General features: G+C 33.5%; 1 protein-coding gene across 1 annotated transcript; it reads left to right on the forward strand.

Annotated features, from left to right (window-relative positions):
• Window positions 1–820: 820 nt before the first annotated feature.
• Window positions 821–21,777, forward strand: LOC100787184 (tripeptidyl-peptidase 2). Its single transcript, XM_006589475.4, has 34 exons — window positions 821–2,442; window positions 3,163–3,241; window positions 3,332–3,405; window positions 4,133–4,242; window positions 4,344–4,424; window positions 5,054–5,140; window positions 5,903–6,045; window positions 7,280–7,430; window positions 7,509–7,631; window positions 7,803–7,886; window positions 7,977–8,164; window positions 8,282–8,456; window positions 8,550–8,671; window positions 8,768–8,847; window positions 9,520–9,578; window positions 10,412–10,566; window positions 10,829–11,007; window positions 11,268–11,380; window positions 11,456–11,626; window positions 12,973–13,101; window positions 13,217–13,317; window positions 13,399–13,516; window positions 14,684–14,763; window positions 15,442–15,514; window positions 16,507–16,592; window positions 16,680–16,731; window positions 16,821–16,955; window positions 17,129–17,200; window positions 17,954–18,046; window positions 18,315–18,410; window positions 19,107–19,205; window positions 19,570–19,662; window positions 20,621–20,836; window positions 21,151–21,777. Exons 1-34 carry the CDS (start codon window positions 2,100–2,102, stop codon window positions 21,307–21,309), a joined length of 4,119 nt encoding a protein of 1,372 aa, XP_006589538.1. The 5' UTR covers window positions 821–2,099; the 3' UTR covers window positions 21,310–21,777.
• The last annotated feature ends 908 nt before the right edge of the window (window positions 21,778–22,685 follow it).

Here is a 22,685-nt window from a genome sequence, read left to right on the forward strand (position 1 = left end):
CACCACCTGGACTTGTAATTATCCATAGAGATATCAATTATCGTTAACTTGACATGTCAAATTTTATTTTGTTACAAAAACTTTCGATACAAGAATTTTTATATTGATCCATTGTCAATTTCATTGAACTATTCACTTGGTTTAGAGAGAAAAAAAAGGAAAAAGAGAATAATTTTTTTACTTTTAAATTAAGAGTTATATAATGTTTACAAAAGTAAACGAAAGATTAGGGCGATAGTTTTATACCAATTAGTTGTTTTATTTCTTTCATTTAAAAATTATTAAATTAAAGAGTATTAATTGAAAATGAAAATTGTCCTTCCTTATTTTTATCTTAAAAACTCAACTTTTAAACATACACAAAGTTCAATTATTACATTTTAAGTTATTCCATAGAAACCCAAAGAATTGAACGGTGTAGGATTCTATTGTTCCAAAATATTCAATTCTCACTGCGTGTAAGTCATAGTTATACACAATGTGAAAAATACCTGTCTCTTATTTAAGACAAAAAATAAAGTTATTTGATAGTTGTGATTTACCTTTAGCAATTATCCCTTGGACTTCTGTAATTAGAAAAACATATAACCTAATTTCGAGTTTACTACAATTCTTCAATTGAGAAGTGTATTTGTAATTTCTTTAAAAAGTTCCACGTGAATGATTTAGTGTGTTAGGACAACAAATTCGAAAAACTACATCAATTTGTTGCAAAAACTATACTTAAATTTTTTTGTGAATGTGAGAAACAACATCCTAAACATGTAAGCAGACATAAGCATCATGTTTCAATTGACCTAAATTCAACCTACGATACTCATTGGGATTGCTAATAGGACAAGTCAAGGATCAAGTTTACATATTCCTACTTTCTTCTGCTTCAGATGTTAACTTTTTCGTTTCCCTATGATTGATTTCTTCATGATCTCTCTCACCTGATTTATCTATTCATTTCATTTGAGGAATAGTACACGATTGTTTTGCGGGGGCAGTAGAAGATTCATGTTTGTCGCGTGAATTATGGGTCAAGCCACGAGGAATCGATATTGATTAGGGTTTGACTGCCGTTTTCCATTTTGCGTTTCTTTCCATTGATTTTTTAGTACCAGTACTTGTTGATTTTAGAATTTAAAAAAGTTCAAGTCTTTTGGGAAGATTTTCAAGGACACGTTCGTTCTTTGATTGGGAATAGTAGCTTCTTCTATCTTGCTTACGTTACGTCCGTGTACAAGTGAAAATCTTATTCTCTCTGGTGCTCTGTAAGTTCCAAAGGCAAGAAAGAATGAAGAAAGAAAATCAAGAAACAACCTCAGTGTTGAATTTCAATGGTTTCTTTCTGCACCAGCCGCCATGGTTTCTTGATTGGGTTTTTATTGAATTATGCATTACAATTTTGGAAAGGTGGAAGATACTTCGGAAGGAAAGGTTAATCTGCACAATGCTTCGTGGACTTGTGTTTTTGGTGGTGCGGTAGACCTCATCAGAAAGATGTTGCATTCTTATGGCATTTCTGGAATTTACGACCAAGCAATTGCTCTGCCCTGCCCTGCCCTGGACGACACTGTCTTTAACTATATAATTGACATCATATAGTTATCCAAAATTAAACACATTTTTAAAATTTAACATTATTCTTTAATTAAAATTGAAAATCTGCTACATTACCATGTAAATCTTAATTGAAAATAACAAAGAGTATTGCAAGGAGTTCACTGTTGCTCGCAGACTAGTAGTGGCACATGACACGCGGGAGGTTTGGAACGTTCTACTCCTACATCACTGGTGGATAAGCTTCTTCTATGGTGGTTAGTCAAACAGAGCAGAGTCATGCAGTGCCCCATTGGGCATTGTTGTATGCAGTTGCACACAATATGCTTAGCTATCAAAACAAAGTACATTTCTTATGCCATTTGTAAATTGTAAATAATAATCAAGGGACAAAACTATGTACTGTAATTCCCCCAAAATATATCGAATTCTACCACTCAAATCACATCTACCTATCCTATATATATGGCGACTCCACATCCCCAACCACAGCACCATCACCACCCTTTCTCCCGAAATTACCAAAACACCATCCACCACACCACCACGTTATGCATAACCAACACACACTCTTACTCAGATTCCCCTCATTGCCCTCTCACTCTCTAACCATCCTTCACCGCACAACAAAGACAAAGCTCAACAGCACGAGAAGGAAACACACTCCCACTTCCTCCTTCAGAAGAAGCAATTGGATTGTCCCCAAAGCAATGCACTGCACTTCTCTCTGTGGTGGTGGCAACGACAACAACAACAACAACGATGCCTCTTTCCGCAACTTGAATGAGTCCACTTTCCTGGCTTCTCTCATGCCCAAGACAGAGATTGGCGCCGATCGTTTCCTCCATTCTCACCCTGACTACGACGGTCGCGGTGCTCTCATCGCTATCTTCGGTACCCATTTCGTCAAGCTCCTCCTTTTTTTGTTTTTCTGGTATATATTGAACATGGGTTGGTGTTGCTGTTCCAATTTGAGTACTGGGTAGCTGAGGATACGGTTGAAGAACATCTGGGTGGTTGTGTTTGAACTTCGAAGTGAGATATGGAGATGTGAGTGTTGCCCACGATTTTCAGGTTGAAGGAGACTTGAAAAGTTTGCGTTTTTAGCTTCGTGGATGTCTATGTATATACTTGTTGGGCGTTGGAAATTGGAATGAGTTGGTTTGATTTTTAAATTATAGTACTTGTTTTTTCTTGCTTATTTATTGGTCAAATTTGGTGACTTGGTTGGAGTCTTAATCCAAGTGGAGATCTTTCATTTGGTTTGGATGGGTTGCGTTTCATGATATATATAATGATTGAGGCGCTATTCCCAGAAAATGGTTGCGGCGATGGTAGAGTAATTAATATAAGCAAAAAATATTCACTATATGTCCTTGTTTGTATTCATTGTTTCCTTAGTCTCAGCCCTGTCTTTTCTTGTGTTTACAGCCGAGGGGGAGTATAATTTTTTCATGGATGCTATTTTCACCATGTAGTTCTTTCATTGGCATAGTGCTGGTCTAATTTGTTTCTTTAAAAAAAGTTTCATTCACTAATGTTACATTGTAATTGGGACTGCTGTACTGGTTCATATGATAAATGAGTTTAATCATAAGAGCTGCATGTTTTCAGATTCTGGGGTAGACCCGGCTGCTGCTGGATTACAGGTTACCTCAGATGGGAAACCAAAAATTATTGATATTCTTGATTGGTAGGTAGAAGCTAATTGATGTTGGATTTTTATCTGCTATGTATCACTGATTTACCAATAAATAATGATAGTTTTTTTTTTTTCCACCAGCACCGGGAGTGGAGATATTGATACCTCAAAGGTGGTGAAGGCTGATGCTGATGGTTGTATTTCTGGGGCTTCAGGTTAGTGCTACAGAATAAAATATGGTAAAAAAATCTTCAATATATTGTACTATTTTCAACCTGCAAGTGCCTTCATAGATATTGGAACAACAGACTTCATATCTTTACATGCATTGCTTGTGATGACTGCAAGCTGCTTATCAGTCTTAAATTCTCGATTGGATTAGTGAAGTGGCTATTGTGGGCTTTTCACACTTCTTATTTTGTACTGTGAAAAGAATGACTAAAATAAAATTAAAGTAATCGATCAAGGTCAAATTAATACCATAAATACATGTGCAGTAATTACTTGATTTCTAGTACCTGAATAAAAACTTCGTACCCCATTGCCCAGAGGCTCTTCGCTATGCGAAGGTATGGGGGAGGGATATTGTACGCAGCCTTACCCTTGCATATGCAAAGAGGCTGTAGTCAGAAAATTATGAGCTTAAGCCTACTTCAACTATTCTGTTGTCAGTGATGTGCACCTATAATCCTTATTTATTGTTCACATAATTTGAATATTGTTAGGAATGAAGCATTTCTTTCCTTTTCCTTCCAACCTTCCTCTGTTTGAAGAGTGTTTTATTTAATTTTTATTTTTTATGGGCCCCTTAGTATGCAAATATCTATAACCGTCAATATTCTTGTTTTCTGTTAGTTTTCTTTCTCTTTTTTCCCTAGTCAAAGAATATGAACCACATTAAGCTCTTGTCTGTACTTAAATGTTCATGCAAAATTTGTACAGGGGCATCTTTGGTTATCAACACTTCATGGAAAAACCCATCTGGTGACTGGCATGTGGGTTATAAATTGGTGTATGAGCTCTTTACAGAAAACTTGACTTCTCGTTTGAAGGTAGCATTAAACTTTTTTTTAATACATAGTTGCAATTTGGACTTAATACCTATGACTAATAGATCTAGTTTCCCCATTTCTCCTAAATTTTTCAATGGCAGAAAGAAAGAAAGAAAAAATGGGATGAGAAAAACCAGGAGGAAATTGCCAAGGCCGTAAAACAGCTTACTGATTTTGATCAGGTTAATTGTAAAATTTGCTTGATTCTTCTTATACGCCATTACTCCAAACCACACATATGATCTACTCATAACAGTTGAAAATTTTATTTAGTAGGCATTGAATATTGCAGAAGCAAGCTGCTGCAGGTGTTGTGTTAATTTTTTTATATGCATTTCTGGTTTTCTTAGTATTTTCTTTCTTGTTTCTCCTTTTTATTTGCATAAATATAAAGTGAATACTGCTCTTGGAAAGAAAAGGGAACTTTCCTTCCTTTTGGTGACAGCTGTACATTTTCTGATATGTTTCAGTATCTTACATTTTACTAGTTTCTTCTCTCTGCAAATACACAACAGAAAAATTGCATCATATGATCATGCCTTTAAGAGTAGAAGAGAATAAAAGAGAGAAAGAAAAGATTAAATGGAGCCTGTGAATTTATATTAACATTTTGAGAAGCATGATTATTTCCATTTGGCTACTCATGTACAAAGATGAAATCTTTCTTTTGATTTTTTTTCAATTAACTGATTATATATGTTCTAATTTTGTGAATAGATAAAAGGCTTATCTAGATATAATGTGCTTGTTTGCATTCCATTATATCTTTTGATTCCATGTAACTCAAAATGTGATTCATTTTCTTTTCTAGGAACACATCAAGGTGGAGGACGCTAAACTTAAAAAGGTTCGTGAAGACCTCCAGAATAGGCTTGATCTTCTGAGGAAGAAATCTGAGGTGGGTGCTGAACTTCTTATGAACTATTGTTGTTCTGTATATTGCCTCCTTTTTCCACTCCTTGAAATATGTACTTTATTCCAATATCCATTTAGTAACATGAATATGATGTTCACTCGTTCAGAATTTCTGTATTGCTGAACATATTTTTTGTGGTTGAAATATAATAGTGGTAGAATGGTGGTGAATGATGTATTACTGTACCCTTAACTTTTGATAGGATACAGTTGTTTTCTTTCCTTCACTGTGGTTGTTGGTCTATGATTTTCTTCATGGGAGCATCTATATTGGGTATTAGAGGAATTGAGGAGCTGCAAAGAAGTGTAGATGAAATTCTGTGTTATGCACTACATAATCTCTTTTTATCGTGTGATTAAGACAGTCAATAAAGTAATAAAGGCGCTAATTAGAAGCTAACTTACAGCATAATTGCAAGCAATTATGGAAGCTTCCCAAAGAGGCTGCAATTAGGGAGGACCAAGATGCAATTAAGGCAATTCCAATTGTAGCTCTGCTGCTGTTAGTGATGCTCATAGCTAACTTGTAGCAATGATAATATTTTGATAAAACATTTGTTGCTATGTGAAATAATGTTGGAAGCAATCCATTCTTCACAGAAACACAATTTCTGCTTCATCTCTATCTCTCTCTCTCTCTAAAAAGACTTCTATACTTGTGTTGTGCTTGTAACCTCCTGATCTTGCTCAGTATTTAGTCAACTGAGTTATCTTACTAAAAAGGCAACGCTGTTTTATGTTTTAGAGTTATGATGATAAAGGGCCTGCCATAGATGCTGTTGTCTGGTATGATGGAGAGGTTTGGAGGGTTGCTCTTGACACACACAGTCTTGAGGATGATCCAGATTGTGGGAAGCTTGCTAACTTTATACCCTTAACCAATTATAGGTACATTTGGTTGCTGATGTTATTTCTTCTAAAATTTTAATCTCAGCCAATTGCTTTTGTGCAGAGAAATATTGTGAAATTGGTAGATACTCATTTTTGGACAATGAATTTATTTCTCGAGTCCCAATGTCCTATCATTACACATTAATCAAAGTTCACTGTTTTATCATGATATGACTCTTTGTTCCCCTCCCCCCTTTCTACTCCTTTTCTTTGCAATGAAAATAAAGTTTGTTTTCCTATCAAATTATTTATGAGTTTTGTTTCCTTGTGTTGCTTGCACTTCAAAAAAACTCTTTGCAGGATTGTAAAGGGTGTATATGCTGCATAATCATGCACATGTTTTTAAATGATTGTTGAGTCTGCCATTGATTTTTAGTTTCAAAAGGACTAAAGTTATCTTCTGAAGCTTAATAAATGTTGAGTAGGACTTGCATGCGATGCATAGAGTTCTTGTGTTATTTTTAAATCATTTCTTTCTTCTGAAACAATTGAATTTTTTTTAGATGTACACATTACATAATATTTTGAACTGTTCTTTATGATATTCTAGAAATGTCAGCTGTCTGTTTATTTTCTTTATATGGATTTTATGGTGTCTTGCTAATTTATGTATCACAGAACAAAAATTTAACAACCTAGACTTTTTACACTTAGACAGCCTCATGATCAATGTGCCATTGGATTCTACCAAAGATAATTTTGTATTTAATTTTATTATTTTTTGGTAACCATTTCTAGCATGGTTTATTTAATAGCTTCTCTTAATGTTTTATGAGATTTTCTTCTCTCATTTAATCAGACTATTTTTTATTTGATTTACTATTTTGAATTTCGCATTGGAGCTGCTATTGGTCTTTTCTCACATGACCAAATCACCTCAATCCAAATTTCTTGTTTCCATCATCATCATCATCATCTGTTCAATAGGTGTTGTTCTAAAGCACCTCAACATGTTAACTTTACATCACAAATAATTCTGGGAAAAATTTGAATAAAGAAAATTAGTAACCTGAAAATTAAGAGGAAAAGTGCTGCTGTTCCCCCATCTTTATTGTAGTTGTTGATACTTGATAGTTGATACACGTTTCTGAATTAAGTAGTCAATTGGCACCATACAAATTTATGTTGTTCAGTTAGCTATTGGAGCAATTAACATTTTAGTTCTAATCAGCGTGGTAGGTTTTGAAAATTAAAATGATTTGAATAATAACCATTACAGCCTATTTTTCAGGACTGAGAAGAAATATGGTATCTTCAGCAAATTAGATGCTTGTACATATGCTGTGAATGTCTATAATGATGGAAATGTCTTAAGCATGGTAACAGATAGCTCCCCTCATGGAACCCATGTTGCTGGTATAGCTGCTGCATTCCACCCAGAGGTAGGGATATAGTTTTATCCATAGAATGCAATTCCTATGAAAAGCATTATACATTATAATATACATTATTGTTGGTAGGAACCTTTGTTGAATGGAGTTGCTCCTGGAGCACAATTAATATCTTGTAAAATTGGGGACTCTCGCTTAGGTTCAATGGAAACTGGAACTGGTTTGACTCGGGCACTGATAGCTGCTGTGGAGGTGGTTCAAATATTTTATTCTTTATTGCATGACTATACTGCAGATTTCAACAATTGATATAGATTTGTCTTTAATATTTGTGTTTGACGTAAGTAATTTTGTTTTAGAATTTTTTGATGTTTGACATGAATATTTCATTGTAGTGATGACCTTGTCTCATTTCTTTGGCAGCATAAATGTGATCTTATCAATATGAGTTATGGTGAGCCTACATCACTGCCAGACTATGGACGGTTCGTTGACCTTGCGAATGAAGTATGTTCTTAAACTGCCATTTTATTTGGGCCAGTTATATCTTTCCTTTGTTATTTACTGTTCTCTAAGTTATGGATGATTTATATCTAGGCAGTAAACAAGCATCGTCTGATATTTGTGAGTAGTGCCGGTAATAGTGGGCCAGCATTGAGCACTGTTGGTGCACCTGGTGGTACATCTACAAATATTATAGGTGTTGGAGCTTATGTTTCTCCTGCTATGGCAGCTGGTGCTCATTGTGTTGTTGAGCCTCCTTCTGAGGGGCTTGAATACACTTGGTATGTTTTTTCTATGTAATTTTCTAATTGAATGACTTCCTATATTCTTTTATCTTTAACTTGGTTCTTCTGGGTTTGCATCATTATCATTTCATGATTTGTGAAAATGATTTACAGGTCTAGCCGTGGACCAACAACTGATGGAGATCTTGGTGTCTCTGTAAGTGCTCCAGGTTGTGCTGTTGCTCCTGTTCCTACATGGACTCTTCAACGGCGCATGCTCATGAATGGGACATCAATGGCATCTCCATCAGCCTGTGGTGGAATTGCATTGCTCATAAGTGCAATGAAGGTTCTTGGATGTGATTCTTATTTAGACTATGATTTAGTTTGTTTTACTTTGCACACATATCCATAATTTCTGAAGTGCGTGTTCTACATGCAGGCTGAGGGAATCCCTGTGAGTCCATATAGTGTGAGGAAGGCCCTTGAGAATACATCTATTCCCATAGGTGATTCACCTGAGGATAAATTGTCCACTGGGCAAGGGCTTATGCAAATTGACAAGTTCGATATTTTTACAAACTTTGCTTTCATGGAAGTTTTAGTAAATGGTATTTATGCAAGATTTTTTATTGACTTACATCAAATACTCAATGACAGGTGCTATGAATATATTCAGCAGTCTCAAAATATTCCGAGTGTTCAGTATCAAATAAACATAAAGCAATCTGGAAAAACAAGTGAGTTTACATTCTCCTGGACATTTTGCCTTCTTCTTTTGAGGAACAAGAGGCTGGAAATTGGTATCTTTTTACTTTCTGTTATGTGTTTAGTCATGCTTTACAAATGGTCATGTTATGTACTATAGATAATTAAACTAATTGTAGAAAAAAGGTTGCTGACATTCTGTTATTGTTGTAACGTGTAAAATAGGAAGCATGTGCAGCAATATTTGTTAGTTTGAATGTTTTTAGTTTCAATGGGGCACAAGGAGAACAACTTTTGGAAAGATTCTTACTGTGCTAAAATGACTGCAAACTGACGAGTAAGGAAGAAAATTCAGAGTAATAGAATAACAGGTCAAAAAGTAACTTGTATAGCAATTAACAAGGCATGTTAATAAATGTTGCATGGTAGCACTGACTTCTAAATAGGACAAGATGTCTTTTACCTTTGCGCAAGTGCTATATTAATCATGTTCTAGTAATGCGATAAAACTGTCGAGCTACAGAGTTAGTGCGCAATTACTATTAGAGTGAGAAATATAATAAAAATAAAAATAAAATGAAGATGGTTTACATGTAACTGGGAGGAAGATTGTTTGCATAGATTGTAGTAAACTCTTATGCTAAAGTAAGAGTATGTGTTTTAAATTTCAAAATTATATCCTTTTATATGATTGCTGATGGCAGATCCTTCTTCACGGGGCATCTACTTAAGGGAGGCTAATGCTTGCCGACAACCCACTGAGGTGAGATCATTTTTCCATTTGGTGTGCATTGATGATTGGTGTATATTTTGAATCTTTAATGACTGATAAGTGTATCTAATTATCATGCTTGGCCAGAATGATAATAATTTGTTGATTTGACAAACAACATTTATTTACCTTGCTTTATAGGGTAAAAGGAAAAGAAATTGTTTGCTGATATTTAGTTTGTTAGAAAACTTGTTGAGGAGATATATTACAAAACTGATGACTTGCAATTTTTCTTATGCTGGTAAAAGTAGTAGTTGCTTTCAGATTTCTACATGAATTTATTTTATCAAATCTTTGCATATTTGGATCTCCTCACCTAGTGGGATAAGGCTTTTGTTGTTGTATGCATATTTAACAGTACAGTACTCCCTCCATCCCTTTATATAAGACATTTTTCAGAAATTTTTTTGTTCCTTTTTATAAGACCCTTTTCTAATTATCTCTTGCATTAATTGTTTCCCCCCCCCCTAAAGTACCTGTAGTTAATTAACAATTTTTTTAGTAAAAAAATAATAAATGCTGAAATTTAATGAGATAAATACTTTCTCTCTTATCAGGATTGGGGAAGATGAGTGGCAACTAGGTGAGAAGCAATTAAGTGGAAAGAGGGAAATGATTAATTTCAAAAAACTTAAGAGGGTGATTTTGGAAGAACATTACAAATTATTGAAAATTTAATGTCATTAACTAAATTAACCAATTTTCTTAAAGGGTTCAAATTAGTTGAAATGGTGTTATAAAAAGGGACGGAGGGAGTAATTTATTGTATAAATCCTTTGTGCTCCCAATTTGTAATTTTATTTATAATTTGTTCTTATTGACAGTGGATGGTGCAAGTTGATCCAAAATTTCATGAAGATGCCAACAAGCTTGAAGAATTGGCTGTGTTTGAGGAGTGCATTGAGTTACACTCTTCAGATAAGACAGTTGTTAAAGCCCCCGAGTATCTACTGCTCACTCATAATGGCCGCACCTTCAAGTTAGTCGTCTGTCCTTGATCATTATCTTTTCATTCTCAGTGTATGTCGTGACACCCTCAAATTTAGATAACTATGAAATTTTAATAACCAACTAACATCCTAACTTGGAACATTCTAGATTACAATGAACATCAACTAGTAACAGAAACATGCACATAAACCAAGAAACATTCTATATACTATCAAACAGAGTTGCTGTTCAGCGATGCTAATTTCTTGTTTTGTTTTATTAATGACTTACAATTTATCTTTTACTTTCAGTGTATTTGTGGATCCTACCAATTTAAATGATGGTCTGCATTATTATGAGGTCTATGGTATTGACTGCAAAGCACCATGGCGTGGTCCTCTTTTCAGAATTCCAATTACTATAACCAAGCCCATGGCTGTAACTGACAGACCTCCTCAAGTTTCATTTTCAAAGATGTTATTCCAGCCAGGTGTGCTTTAGTCAATCAAGTTATTCTTCTTTATGCTTCTTTCTTCTGGTGGCATTCTTAGGTTGGAATTTGGGATCTACATATAATGTGATCCAACCAGAATGTTTGAGCTATTTGCCTTGGGCCTTCTCTTTTACCTTAGATTGAAAATGTTTCCAGAAACCTTAGCACATTTAAATCATTATCACAATGCTTTTGCAATTCTGGTGTAGTTTATATTCTTTAAAACTTATACTTGTCTTAATTTTTTGCTTCACTAGGCCATGTACAGAGGAAATATATAGAAGTACCACATGGTGCATCTTGGGTTGAAGCAACCATGAATGCATCAAGTTTTGATACAGCTCGAAGATTTTTTGTGCACACAGTTCAGGTACAATCTACAGCTTGAAATTATTGTAGATTAAGTGAAGTATGGACCTTCTTTTGACATGCTCACTATGTCTAGATATGTCCATTGCAAAGACCCATTACACGAAGGAATGTGATTAATTTTTCTTCCCCTACTGCCAAAAGCTTCACCTTTAGGGTAGTAGGTGGTCAGACATTGGAACTAGTCATAGCTCAGTTTTGGTCCAGTGGCATTGGGAGTCCTGAGACCACCAGCATAGATCTTGAGGTAAAAGGATTCATTTTTGTAGAATGAACTTATTTTCCAGAGATATGTGGTCCTATTTTCTTGAATTGGCCAAGCTAAATAATGATTGTTTCTCATTCATTCAGTAGGTGGTTTCCTAAGGATGTATCTCAATTCCTTTATTACACCGTCTTATTTATTCGATAATGGCTGTGTGGCACTAAATGTGGAGGGGATTTTAGGTTTTTGGACAAAAAGAATAAATTACTAGAAGGAAAGGGGTGCAAGGAAAATAAGATTTCCACCATAATCAATAGAAGAGGCTAAAGATAAAGCTTCTAAAAACACTATTACAAGAGATCTCTTCAATCCCTTTGCATAAAAACACTATAACAAGGAGATTCTTGAAGTATCCATGTGCTGAGCAACTTTGAAAGTCTAAAGAGATGCCAACAAAACAACCGTGTGCAATTGTCCGAAAGCAAGTCTAGAGACAAGGGTTTCCCCTTAAAGAAATAAGCATTCCTCTACAATCAGATAGTAACCTATTATTTGTAATCCACATTAATAAGGAATCTCTCTTAGTAACATATGGCATCAAACTGTCTGGGGTTTGATTGACATCATCAACTGAGATTTAATCTTGATTAAAATGCAAGATGATCAGTTATATTCCTTAGATTAATAATTAAAGAAAATAACCAGGCCAAAGACAAATAATAAATGCCTAAATTAATTATAAATGCCTAAATAAATATTTTTTTTTTTTAATTATAAATGACTCCCTCTTACTTCCTAAAGCAGAGTTAGAGGCCAAAAATTGTCTAAAACAAACGGCTACTGCAATGCAATGGGCTGTGTAGGCAGTAGCCACTATAGTGAACATTACTTCTTTTGATATGAATGGTTGTATGAAAAGTACTGATGACCCATTACTTCAATTAATTCTCAAGCAGAGCATAATTTTCCATCATTTTGAACCCAATGATGCTTGGGGTTTGCATATTTTCCCCATTTTCTTTTGCCTATACAGTTGATTTCCATTAATTAGTGGAAAAATAAAGCATGCCCTTAGAAAGCATATGGATGAACTTTCTTTGTAATTTATATTTTAAAAAATTGTATGTGTGTATTAGTGTTTAGATGTGGAAGCGTATGTGTTTATGTTTGTATATGGTCATATTTTATGAAGGAATAAACACTCCTTCAATGATCAACACCTTTTGTAACTAGACCTTGCATATTGTTGGACCCTCTGAAGAGAAAGGATGCCTTATTTTCTTTTGTGATTGTAATTTTTCTTAACTTCTGGTCAAAGAATTGAGTAACTGGAAAGTTCCATTGATTTTTCATTGAACACAATCTCACTAATTTATATAAAATTTCAGGTTGTGTTTCATGGTATAAAAGTTAATAAAGAGGAAATTGTACTTGATGGGAGTGAAGCACCAATCAGAATTGATGCTGAAGCGCTACTGGCATCTGAGAAACTTGCACCTGTAGCTATTTTAAATAAGGTTATCTTGTAAAATTTAGTAACTTCTTTTTGTGGTATTCCTTTATGCTTGTGATGTGTGAGGTGTGACACTAATGAGGTTTAACTTATTCTCTTAATTTATGTTAAACTTGCAGATAAGGGTCCCATATCGACCAATAGATGCTAAGATTAGTTCACTTTCAAGTGATCGTGACAAACTCCCCTCTGGAAAACAGATACTAGCATTGACGTTAACGTTAGTAATTATAAATTCCATTATCTGCTTACATTATCTTTGCAACTTTTAGATGATCTGTTCTCAGTATTCTGATTTCAGATACAAGATCAAATTGGAAGATGGAGCTGAAATAAAACCTCAAATACCATTTCTAAATGATCGGATATATGATACAAAATTTGAGTCTCAATTTTATATCATTTCTGATTCAAATAAGGTATTCCGATATTTAATTTCCATTTTGCTTTCAAAGATGGAAGTTTGAGGGGAGGGGGAATAGTGCCATATAATTGGCAAATTAATGTATACCTATATGTGCAATCCTTAATTATGTGTTTTTATTTATCTGAAAAATGTTTAGATTAAATAAAAAAAAATATTTTTTAAAAAATACTGGTTCAAACCGGTTTTCTTCAATGTTTTTTTTTACCAGTATACATATAACAGAAAATTTATTTACCCGTTTGTTGGTTCAACCGCAGTTGAACCGTGGTCAAACCAATGGTAATTTTTTTTTTTAATATTATATAATATTTAAGTAATAAAATGATATTAATCATCAAAAATCAAGATATAAAAAATTGTATTAATATAAATGAATAGTTATATGTTTTACGCATAGTTATACATATAATTATTCATTTATATTAATTTACAGTTTTTTATATCTTGATTTCTTATAATTTACTATTATTTTATAACTTAAATATTATATATTATTAAAAAATTAATTACTATTTATTTGACCATGGTTCAATTGCGTTTGAACCAAAAACCATAAACCAATGCTTTATCTCTTCAATAACTGGTCCAGTTTTTAAAACAATGTTAGTTGGTGAATTGATATCTATCATTGCAAGAAAGATAATGGAAGTGCTTTGTGTGAATTTCCTTAGTTAATATATCTGCTAGCTGACTTTGAATGAACATATGTTGATGATATTAGGCTGTTGTCCAACTTAATAAAATACCAATTTATGTGTTTTGTCCTATGAGGGCGAGCCCTGGTGCAGCGGTAAAGTTGTGCCTTGGTGACTTGTTGGTCATGGGTTCGAATCCGGAAACAGCCTCTTTGCATATGCAAGGGTAAGGTTGCGTACAATATCCCTCCCCCATACCTTCGCATAGCGAAGAGCCTCTGGGCAATGGAGTACGAAGTTTTTTATGTGTTTTGTCCTATCATGCTGGACTTGATTTTATGCTAATGGCAGATTTGTTGTCACATAGAAGTCCCATAGGGACTCCATACTTTATTTTAGATATTTCAAGATGATCTTCATCCATAGTAATTCACAAATCCCTTGAGCCATAGCCTGAAACTCCTCAAATATTCCAACACTAAGTTCTTGTAGTTTGATTTCGTATTTATAAATTCTGATTATAGAAAGTATATTCAAGTGGAGATGCCTATCCGAATTCTACAAAACTACCCAAGGGAGAATACAATTTACAGCTATATTTGAGGTACAACTCTTAGCATATATCCTGGATGAGCACTTATGCTTGTTTGTTCCTTGTGGTGCACTGGTGCTTGCTGTTTAATTGTTGAATAATTATTCTGCATTTAGACATTCAAATAAATTTTGAAAAATCTAGTTGTGTTGTTGTAAGGGCCTGAAAGCTTAGTTTAGATTGAGGGGGCGTTTGGTACAAGGGAAATTTTTTGTTTCATGAGAATCTTAAGTTGAGAATGTTTGTTTCCTATGTTTGATATGCCTTTTTAAAAAATAACATTCCCAGGAAAAAATGTTTCCCGGGAATTGTTTTTGCTAGGTTTGCCATGAAAATATTCTCATGGGGAGAGGTGGGAATCTAACTTTCTTGAGTTAAAAAGTAATTAAAGATTGTGGTAAAAATACTATGCCACTCTTTTATTCTCAGGAAACTTATATGATAATATTTATGACCAACCAAACAAATTTAGTCATTCCTAGGAACCATGATTCACAGTATTCATGATTTCCAGGAATGGTGATTCCCGAGAATGAAAAAACTTTCCTTGTACCAAACACCTTAATGCTTGCATAAGAAAGATGGAGTATTTATTACAAGAGTAATATTTTTAGGTTTTAAAAAGATTGATACTTAATGGTGAACGTGAATCAAACATGGTCCTATACTCATTATAGTTTATTGTTTCAGGCATGACAATGTGCAGGTTTTGGAAAAGATGAAGCAGCTGGTGTTATTCATTGAGCGAAGTTTAGAAGAGAAGGTAGTACGTCATATTCTGAAAGACTTTATGTATCCCTTGTATCTTTTGCTTGAAACACAGTCGCATTTGTCATCACTTGATTGTAAGTTTTTCCAAAGGATTTCTCAACCAAATTCTATTTCTCTGGCTATAAGGCTTCTTGATGTTCAATGGTTTTTTATTGTGCAGACTTTTTACATATGTGGCTGACAAATTATTTTTACTAATGGAAATTCTAAATTTTACTTTATATGAAGTATACAATTTGTACTATCTTTGGTTCGAGTGCAACCGGCTCGAATTCCTTAAACAAGGTCTTGGGTTCGAGCCTTGTGGATGAAAAAAAAGGTGGATGAAAGGTGAGACCCCCTTGGTGGTCAGTCAAGTTCCTTGGTGGGAGATTAGTCATCAACAAAACTGTTGAATACTTTGCACAAATGTCATGGTGACTTAAAAGAAACTATTTGTACTTGAAAATTTCAAATATCTTATTAATAGAAAAAAGTCATAGAATTTCTTTTTGTAACAGCATTGATAAATTTCAATCATAGAATGTATCGTTGATAATTCCAAAACTCATAGATGGAAACTGTAAATTTTATTCAATCATTTTGTATGATATTGGCTTTAGATGCTAAATGCTGTGATGCCATGATAATAGCTTAATTCTGTTAAAAAAAAAACACTTTTCCCCAAAAGCTCCCCCAGGAAGCTGACAAAAAGAAACTGGTTTTTTTCCTTCTATTATTAGCTAATCCAAACATGCAGTAGAAGTATTGCTAAATGAGTAAATTACAATGAATTAGAATGTAGCTTCTCATTTGATTAGTTGTTCCTAAATTCAATTTTTTTTTTCTTTGAAGTCTTATAATTGTGATCTGACAATTGACTTACACCTCTTGCTATACTTGTAGAGAGTATAAAATTTAAATACATCATCAAAACTCAGCTCACTTATTCTATTCTTGCTATATATTTATTTAATTACCATTTATGTTTGTCTTTATTTCTAGGAGATCATTTGGTTATCCTTTTTCTCTCAACCAGATGGTCCACTGATGGGAAATGATTCCTTTAAGTCCTCAACGTTAGTTCCAGGGTATGTAACTGGTTTATAGTCCCTACCTAGCTCCTTAAGGTTTAAATGTCAATTTGTGTTGTGGTATTGATGTTTGCTCACTGATAGTATCAAAGAAGGATTTTATCTTGGTCCTCCAGCAAAAGACAAACTTCCTAAGGTATATTATTCTCCTTTCCTTTGACCTTTTGGGAATTTCCATTGGACTATTTTGAAAATGTAATAACATTTGTAGTACTATTTCAACAGAACTCTCTACAAGGATCTGTATTGGTGGGATCAATATCATATGGGAAACTATTATTAGCTGGTCAAAGGGATCGTAAATATCCTGAAAAGCATCCTGTGCGGTATCGGGTTTCTTACATCATTCCCCCAAATAAGGTTATTCTCTACCTTATGCTGTTACCCGCCTTAATGTCTTTCTCTGTTCTCTATGATTTTACACATGTGCCTCATTTGAACAAGCATCAAGCTGTGCTGATGTATCAACTGCTGAAAAGTATATGATATAAATTAATGTCTAATCATATTGTCCTATTACTTTCTGTTGAAAGGTTGACGAGGACAAGGGAAAAAAATCTTCCTCATCTTCCAAGAAGACAGTTTCTGAACGCTTAGAAGAAGAGGTATGCAAGTTACATTCAGAAGAATAGCTTCCTTGTTTTTTATCCTATCATAAATTTCCACTTAGAGTTTTGCTTTTGACCTGTCTTAATATGTGTGCTTTTTTGAATTTATTTTTGCTTAAGCATATTTTATATATAAAAAAAGGGAGCTTAAGCATGTATCTTGTTATCTAGTTCAATTTTATAATTATTTTAAATATTTTTAAATGGGTTATCTTTTAGTTGAAATATTGTATAGACCTTATAATTTGTATGACTTACAATTTTAAGTCTTTATGGAACTCTACCATTCTTGAATATTTTGGATTTATCGATTCTGTTATTGAAAACTCATTTTTGTAGAATCTTCCATTATTATCTTGAATGCAAGAAGGACAAATCCAAGTTCTCTTCTTGTTCTAGTGTGTGTGTGTGTTTTTCTTAAATGCTTTGTAAGACACCTTATGTCCAGTATTTTCCTTCATTTATCTCTAACAAAATTTATTTTATCAAAAAAAAATTATTTATAATTTGATTGAAGAGTGATAGATAAACTTTGGCTTTAGCTTTATTGAGCAGAAGATCTGTTCACTTCTGTTTTTATTGTAAGAATATCTAGTGACCTTGGTGAGGGTTATAATCGTTTTTCTTTTTCCATATCTCCAAATCCCGAAAACATTCTCTTACAGTTCTGATTTGTCACAAAGTATATATTGAAGATTCCAGCTATCTTCTGTTCTTATAGTACTTTGTTGGCCTTGACTTGTTCATCAGGTACGAGATGCAAAAATAAAAGTGCTTGGGGGTCTAAAACAAGAAAGTGATGAAGAGTGCTTGGAATGGAAGGAGTTGTCTGCCTCGCTCAAAGTCAGTATATAATTTTATTCGAATGTATAATTTTGGTGGTTTACTACATTCCTTTGTTTCTTTATTCTTAAAATTCTATTGATTTGATTTTGATCTTCTTTTGCTAGACTTTATATATATATATATATAACAAAAACTAACAATTAACATTTGTCAATAACAAAAATATTGGTTTGTTGTTATTCAAAACTGTATTCAGCTGTTTATTCTCTATATTTTAGGTTAAAACTTAAAATTAACTAATTGCAGAATTGATGTTTTGTTGCAGACTGAATATCCAAAGTACATTCCATTGCTTGCCAAGATTTTGGAAGGTTTAGTTTCTAGGAGTAGTATCAAAGACAAAGTCCATCATGATGAAGAGGTACACATTGTTGGAGTTAAATGTTTTACTATCCCCACCACCCCCTTTCCTTTGATTTTCCTTCCTAACCACAATATTTGTTATATACTTTTTGAAATTTTGTGATTTGTTATATTTTATGTATAATCTCTTATTTTGTAATATTATAAAATTGTTAACTAAATTTTAGCAAATATAAAATTTTGGGAGCATGACCGCATGATGTGAACTTTTTATCCATGGATTTCATGGAAATTCTGTTCTATAAGAATAATCAACTGGTGTATCTGTGATATAACACTTGCACAATGCATCTGGGGATCAAGTGACTTTAGGAGTGTTAGTCTTGCACATTTACACACACCATCAGATTTTTAGAATTCAAAATCTACCAATTGACGGTAATTAATATTTAATTTAATTGTTGACATTTATCTTTTGAAAGAATATTTTACATTTATATGTTAAAATAAAGAAATTTTACCAATCTTACCATTGAATTGTGATATTTTCATGATTATCATGCATGAAAAATAAAACACCAAATAATTTTTAAATTCTCTGAAATTTCTGAGTCTGGTTTAGTGAGAAATGAGATCTTTCAATACACAATGGTTGTATTGACGACATTTAGTGTAGATATAAAATTGTTCAATTTAGCAGCGTGTGAATGATATAAAAAGGCTGATTCTGGGGCATTATGCATACACTTTGCAGGTAATTGATGCAGCAAATGAGGTTATTGACAGTATTGATAGAGAAGAGTTGGCAAAATTTTTTGCACTAAAAAATGATCCAGAAGATGAGGAAGCCGAGGTGCTTATCCATGTTCCCTTTGCTTTTAGTTATCTTTGCCATTGACAATTTGACATGGCATGTGAGTGTTATTTGTTCAGAACATTTTCCAACCTTGCATGATTAACTGTGATTTTGGTACTTGAATGTTTATTATTACAGAAGATGGTTGTGTAGTAGTTTGTCTGAAAATGATGACATGATAGTGTAAACAAACATATTTATGCCCTAATAGTGTAGAAAGTGTTAAACCAATTGTTGTCAACTAAATTTATTGGAAATTCTTTCCACTAGGCAATGAATTTTGGTACTACATTACTACTTACATGGTGGATTTTCAATTTGCAATTTGTTGGCAATCAATGATATTTTAACCCCACTGTAGAAAATCAAGAAAAAGATGGAATCAGCCCGTGATCAGTTGGCAGAGGCACTTTACCAAAAGGGGCTTGCACTGGCAGAAATTGAGTCTTTAAAGGTTAGAGCTTTTGTGTTCTTTAAAGCAATGATTGTACATTATCAACAGTTACAATATCCATTCATGCAAAACAGGGAAACACCATGTAGATGATATTGAAAAGGCCCAAACATAGATCAAGTTCTTTATATCCTTGCCATCATGTTCTCCAATCAAATAATGACACTTGAATGTTCCTTTAAAAATCTGCAACACGTATTTTAATGCAGGTTATTTAATATTAGAAAGAACATTCACATGCCATTATTTGATAAGAGAACTTGATGCAAAAGATAAGGAACTTGATCTCAGTTTTGTCCATTGAAAAATATGTTCAGCCTGCTCCACTTGCCATGTTAGGCTATCTTGAAATTTTGTTTAATCTAGTAGCTGCTAAAAATCTGTTATGATCCCTCACCGGCTAGGTAAATAGCCAAAGTAATTGATGATCTAAGCAATCCACCTTGTGATCTAGCTTTAAGGTTTAGTTAGACCTAGTCCATTCCCAACTCTAACATGCATTGTAGCATATGAACTTCATGCTCCTTATGTCTAGGTATATGGTTAAAGTACTTTGAGTTAGCTTTCAGGATTGTGTTGAGCCCAATCGATTCTCAATTCTAATAAAATCAACGTTTGATCTTATAAATATACTTATCAGTTACACCAAAATTAGGAAATATCCTTGTATGCACGGAGCAATATTTTTTCCCCCTTCTCATTGGCTCAAACCTTGGATATCATGTTATGTGGCATAATAAATGTTACACTTTTTTTGAGTTTGGACTTGAGTCAGATTTTGTAAAATTGCAATTTTCATGATTTTGCCTGCTTGTGTTATGTAGAATTTGGAAGAGTTTATTTGGTTATGGTGTTACTGTGTTAGAATAAGTCAAAAGATTTCCATTATGATAGTAGTGGCATTTAGTTATTGTTTATCAAATAAAAGTTGGCATACTTGACTTGTATATTCTCAAAGGAGGTAGATAAGTCATTGGCTTCAGCTGCAACAGAAGTTGCAAAACAAGATGTGGAGAAAACTGATGAGCAATCCAACGATGATGCTGTTCATCCAGACTTGTTTTTAGAGAACTTCAATGAACTGAAGAAATGGGTTGATGTCAAGTGCACAAAATATGGAATCCTCTTGGTGACAAACGAGAGGCGTAATCAAAGGCTTGGGACCGCACTGAAGGTATTTTCGTTCTGCTAAAGTCTTGTATTAGTTGCTGCCATGGATGCCCCTCTTATTAATTCCTAATCTAACAAAATCTTTAGTTCCCTTTCTCCTAATCTTATAGGATTCTCTAGCCTCTATTCACCTATCCCCAAAAGTCCTCTTGTTGACACAAGTGCTGTCTCAAACTATACTAATCTTTAGGCAATTAGAAGCATTTAAAAGGATTTATTTAATGCTCCATAACTAATGTACTTAGGGTATTGATTAGGCGGATCCAATAAATTATACTATTCTAATCTTATGTGAACCTTTGCTCCCCTCGGATTCAGGTACTCAGTGACATTATTCAAGATGATGCCGAGCCTTCCAAGAAGAAATTCTATGAACTAAAGCTCTCTTTGCTTGAGGAAATTGGATGGACGCATTTTGCTGCAAATGAGAGAGAATGGATGCTTGTGCGTTTCCCCCCAAGCTTGCCCCCATTCTAGGCTCTTCCCATTGTGAAGCTGTTGAACTGCAATGCAAAGGAGCTGTGTGCTTTTCCTTGGTTATTTGTAGCTATGACAACAATTCATGCAACATTAAATTGACCATTTTACTCCAACAAGCTCCCTGCTCAATTGGCAGTTGCGTCAGCCTAAGTTGGAAGACTTAGGGTATGATGTTGATGTTGAAGTTTCAATTCTTTACCAAGCTACCTTTATCCCCTCATTATCCAGGTGCTTGCATACACTTCCTATGCAAAAAATAAAAGAAAACAATATGGCTTTTCTAGACATCTTGTCATTCTGTTGTATATGGTCCTATGGATAACCTTGCTGCATTCAAGTGCCTGATAATCCTCGGGTGTGGAACACACATCAAGGGATGCTAATCCCCTTTGACATTAGTAATTACAGAATTAAGTTGGTTTTCAGTTTTCTTTTTAATTCTTTTTTTTTTTTTTGCCTCTTAAATTTGGTCACTTTTATGTTTGGTTCCTTAAATTTAAATTTATTTTTTCAGTCTGAGTTTCAAAAAATATTTATTTTAGTCCATATTCATAAATAAATAAAATCTCATTTTTTGTTGTTGACTATGATATTGGTATGAAGTAGCTTTCGTCATTGAAAACGATGATTAATCTTCGTTGAGGACCATGATTGCATACAAAGTGTATATTTTTCTCCCAACATGATTTAGTTATTTCATACCCAAGGGATAATTAGGATTTGAAACTTGGACCACTTGGTTAAGGATACAAGTCGCTATCACTTGTATCAAGTGTTAGTTAAAAAAATTCTCAAATTGATTTGAGGTAAATGGTATGCTTAATTATTATTTATGGAAATAGATTAAAGAGTATTTTTCAGAATTGAAAGAATAAAAAAAATAAATTTAAATTTTGGAGATCAAAACAAAATAATCCAAATTTGAGGTACCAAACATTTTAGAAGTAACCTTATTAGAGGTATTTCAGTAATATAAATATTTCTTCTAAAAATTAAATCCTAGTTTATTATGTTGTGGGGGACACATCCGTACTAGATTCAAAATTAATTAAATTTTTAATTTTAAGTTACTTAAAATTAACTTTAAATACTTATGTTAATAAAAGTAGAGAGTGAGAGCTGTTTAAAAAAAAACAAAAAAAAAAACTAGAGAGTGAGAGGAGAGGATGCATCCGTATGTTATATTTACAGTTTTGCTCCACGTAACGTGACTTCAAATATTAACATTTTGGATCGTTTAAAATTGACTTATATTGTCGTTTAATATTTAGAAATGCTATTTTAGCAAATACTATCGCATCAAAAGTGCTTTTGGCGTAGTGTTTTCGGAGTTTCAATAAATGCATTTTGTAGAAAAAAATTAGATATTTTTT

This window comes from Glycine max, chromosome 10 (genome assembly GCF_000004515.6).
Source record: "Glycine max cultivar Williams 82 chromosome 10, Glycine_max_v4.0, whole genome shotgun sequence".
Classification (NCBI taxonomy): domain Eukaryota; kingdom Viridiplantae; phylum Streptophyta; class Magnoliopsida; order Fabales; family Fabaceae; genus Glycine; species Glycine max.

Coding starts and splice junctions, on each gene's coding strand:
- LOC100787184 (XM_006589475.4), top strand. CDS start 2,100: ATGCATAACCAACACACACTCTTACTCAGATTCCCCTCATTGCCCTCT. Junction 8,457..8,549: donor TGCTCATAAGTGCAATGAAG/GTTCTTGGATGT, acceptor TTCTACATGCAG/GCTGAGGGAATCCCTGTGAG. Junction 20,837..21,150: donor GGCTTGGGACCGCACTGAAG/GTATTTTCGTTC, acceptor CCTCGGATTCAG/GTACTCAGTGACATTATTCA.